At 46.7% G+C, this 2,657-nt stretch overlaps 1 protein-coding gene across 1 annotated transcript in view; it reads right to left on the bottom strand.

The window, feature by feature from the left end:
• Positions 1-1,101: 1,101 nt before the first annotated feature.
• The window catches only part of LOC124007318 (beta-crystallin A4-like), a 3,431-nt gene continuing 1,875 nt past the window's right edge, over positions 1,102-2,657 (bottom strand). The window contains exons 3-6 of the mRNA XM_046317801.1: positions 2,068-2,186; positions 1,748-1,889; positions 1,496-1,638; positions 1,102-1,320 (exon numbers count right to left, since the gene is read on the bottom strand). Of these exons, the coding sequence (XP_046173757.1) occupies positions 1,173-1,320; positions 1,496-1,638; positions 1,748-1,889; positions 2,068-2,186 (552 nt within the window). The 3' untranslated portion in view covers positions 1,102-1,172. The remainder of the gene's footprint in view (positions 1,321-1,495; positions 1,639-1,747; positions 1,890-2,067; positions 2,187-2,657) is intronic.

Here is a 2,657-nt window from a genome sequence, read left to right as displayed (position 1 = left end):
GTCCGAGTAGAGACCGTTGGCTGAGTCTGCCGTGTGCAGCTGTGCGGTGGGTTCGTGTCTCCCCCCCACCCAGTGTATTCCGTGTTCTCAGAAACGAGCGAGCTCAGCTACTGTGAAAGACCCACTTCCTCACGCTGCGACCGAGAAGCCCGGAAAACATGTCATGGAGCCGGATCGCTCATGGACGGGGAACTACGTGATTATAAATGCCCTGTTACGAGTTTATTAAAATAAATACCATTATTTAAAATGAGCATTAGTCTGTTTAACTAATAAAGAAAATGCATTATTTGTAACAGTGTTCAAAAGAGGGCGGTAGGCACTGGGCACTCAGTATGAGCATCTTTTTTTAAATGACTAAAACATGAATAATAGATGGTTGACACATCTGGGCGATAACTAGCAGGATCAATCCAACGGACCATTCCCTGAATCATTAGACAACCCATTTGTGTACTTTATTGTAGGCGTATGTTTAATCATATTTTGAAGCATATATACACACGCATATTTAATTGGGATTTATACACACGCATATTTAGTTTGATTTTCCTAAAATTCAGTAGGCATATGAATTGGCCAGTAGGCCTTAAATTATGTGCTGCACTGTTAATAAAATACTCATTGCTGACACATTTTGTTGAGCTTTACAACCTATACAACAGTGATTTTTAGTTTTGGACAAGTATTTTACAAATGGGAAGCAAACATCTGATGAAAGCACTGCAAAATTGGGCTCCAATGCCCATCCCAAATGGTATGGGGGTCAGCCGAGCTTACTCCAACCCACCTGACCCTTATCATAGCCTGTCTTCAAAGGCCACTTTGTCTCATAATTCTATTTAACAATGCACGTCATCACACTGTTATATTTGATTTAACCAAGCAATATTTTATTATTATATTTTGTCAATAGATTGATCTTTTTGTTGTTGTTGTGTGTGATTACTGTCATGGAGACGTAGCGCCACCTGCTGGCCAGTAAATGTAATGTTTTCAGAAGCGCTCCAGCCTAAAATGTCTCAATAGCCATGTGGTTGTTTATTTGTTTGTTTGCCTTTAGCTATATTCAGAGAGGCACAAGCATGGACGGTAGGTCAGTGAGGTTTTATAAAGACAGTTTATTCAGCATTGGGTAACAGTGGGGTTAAGCTTGGGATAACGGTGAGAGGTTACTGCTGAATGCGTCGGATGGACTGGATCTGAGGGGTCTGGGAGTGGGAGCCGAACTCCCTGAAGTGCTTGTACTCGCCACAGTGACGGTCACACTCCATGATGTACTGGTAGCCGCGGTATCCGGGGTACTGGTAGCACACGAAACTGGTAGGTAGAGAGACAGAAAGAGATTTCAGAGTCAGTTTGCGATAATGGATACTAATGAGGCTAAGGGAGTAGTCAAACAATTAGATTGGAGAGAGGATGAAAGAGAGAGAGAGAAAGTGAGTGAAGTAGAGGGAGAGAGAGGTTGACTGTGGTAAGGGCCCCAGCTACTCACGCTCCGGACTGGACCCTGAGGGAGCCGACCTCGTTGTTGCACCAGCCCATGGCCTGGAGGGAGGGGTAGTCGTCGCTCAGCTCGCCCTTACGACCAAGGAAGTTCTCGCGCTCATAAATGGTCATACGACACTCCCTGTGGTTCTGGAGGGGAGAAGACGGAGGGGGGAGGGTCAGTCAAGAGGAAGAGTGTGGAATAGGTCGTGATAGAAGCAGATAGGAGTAGATGGAGAGCGGTAGTTTAGTTACTCACAGCGCAGGCAATGGGCCTGAAGGAGGTCATTCTCTCGATGTGGTAGGCATTGCTTCCTCCGAAGGCATCGCACTGGGGGTACTCTCCTCTCTCCAGCACAAACTGCTGGCCCTGGTAGGAAGCATGCTCATAGCCAACCCAACTATAGGAGCGAGAGGGAGAAAGGGGGAAAAGTAAGACATCACATTGAGATCTCTCATTTTCCTATCCGCTTCTCTGAGCAATAGTTCTAAAGACTGAAACCAGCGAGTGGAAGGTCTGCTTTGAGTGTTTCTGCGGGTTGGGGATTTTTAAGTGGGGATTTGTGTGTAAGTACTCACGCTCCACTCTCCACCCTGAGGGAGCGCACAGTCTCGAACCCGAACTCCATCACATTGCAGCACTCTGAGGTGAACTCGTGCCGACGACCCTGGAAGCACTCCTCGTCGAAGACAATGATCTGAGAGAGAGAGAGACATGAGTTACATACTGTATCCGGTCTATTTACCTGGACAGGCTGCTGTAGGGGAGGACGGCTCATAATAATGTCTGGAATGGAATCAATGGAATGGTATCAAACAGGTGGAAACCGTCGCGTTCGACAAGTTCCATTCATTCCATTCCAAAAGTGACTGTTAGCCCGTCCTCCCAAATTAAGGTGCCACCAGCCGCATGTGGTGTGCAGCCGGAAGTGTCTCTCTCTTTAGAGTTAATATGGTCTGTGATTCGTCTAACGCGGGATCAGAAAGAGTGTGCCTAGACCCGACCCTGCTGTCGACCGAACAGGCCCCTGTGACAAACGGTTTGTTCCTGAGCTCAGGTTGTCACATTGATCCCAGACACCTGTTTCTCCCGCATCTCTCTGGTTTAAAGAGTTTTCCTGGACCCCACAGACTGAGCTCAAATACTTGACAAAAAATCGTCCTTCTTT

The sequence above is a fragment of the Oncorhynchus gorbuscha genome, linkage group LG20, assembly GCF_021184085.1.
Source record: "Oncorhynchus gorbuscha isolate QuinsamMale2020 ecotype Even-year linkage group LG20, OgorEven_v1.0, whole genome shotgun sequence".
In the NCBI taxonomy this organism is placed as follows: domain Eukaryota; kingdom Metazoa; phylum Chordata; class Actinopteri; order Salmoniformes; family Salmonidae; genus Oncorhynchus; species Oncorhynchus gorbuscha.
The sequence above is the reverse complement of the archived record's forward strand: the minus strand, read 5'-3'. Positions and strand labels throughout refer to the sequence as shown.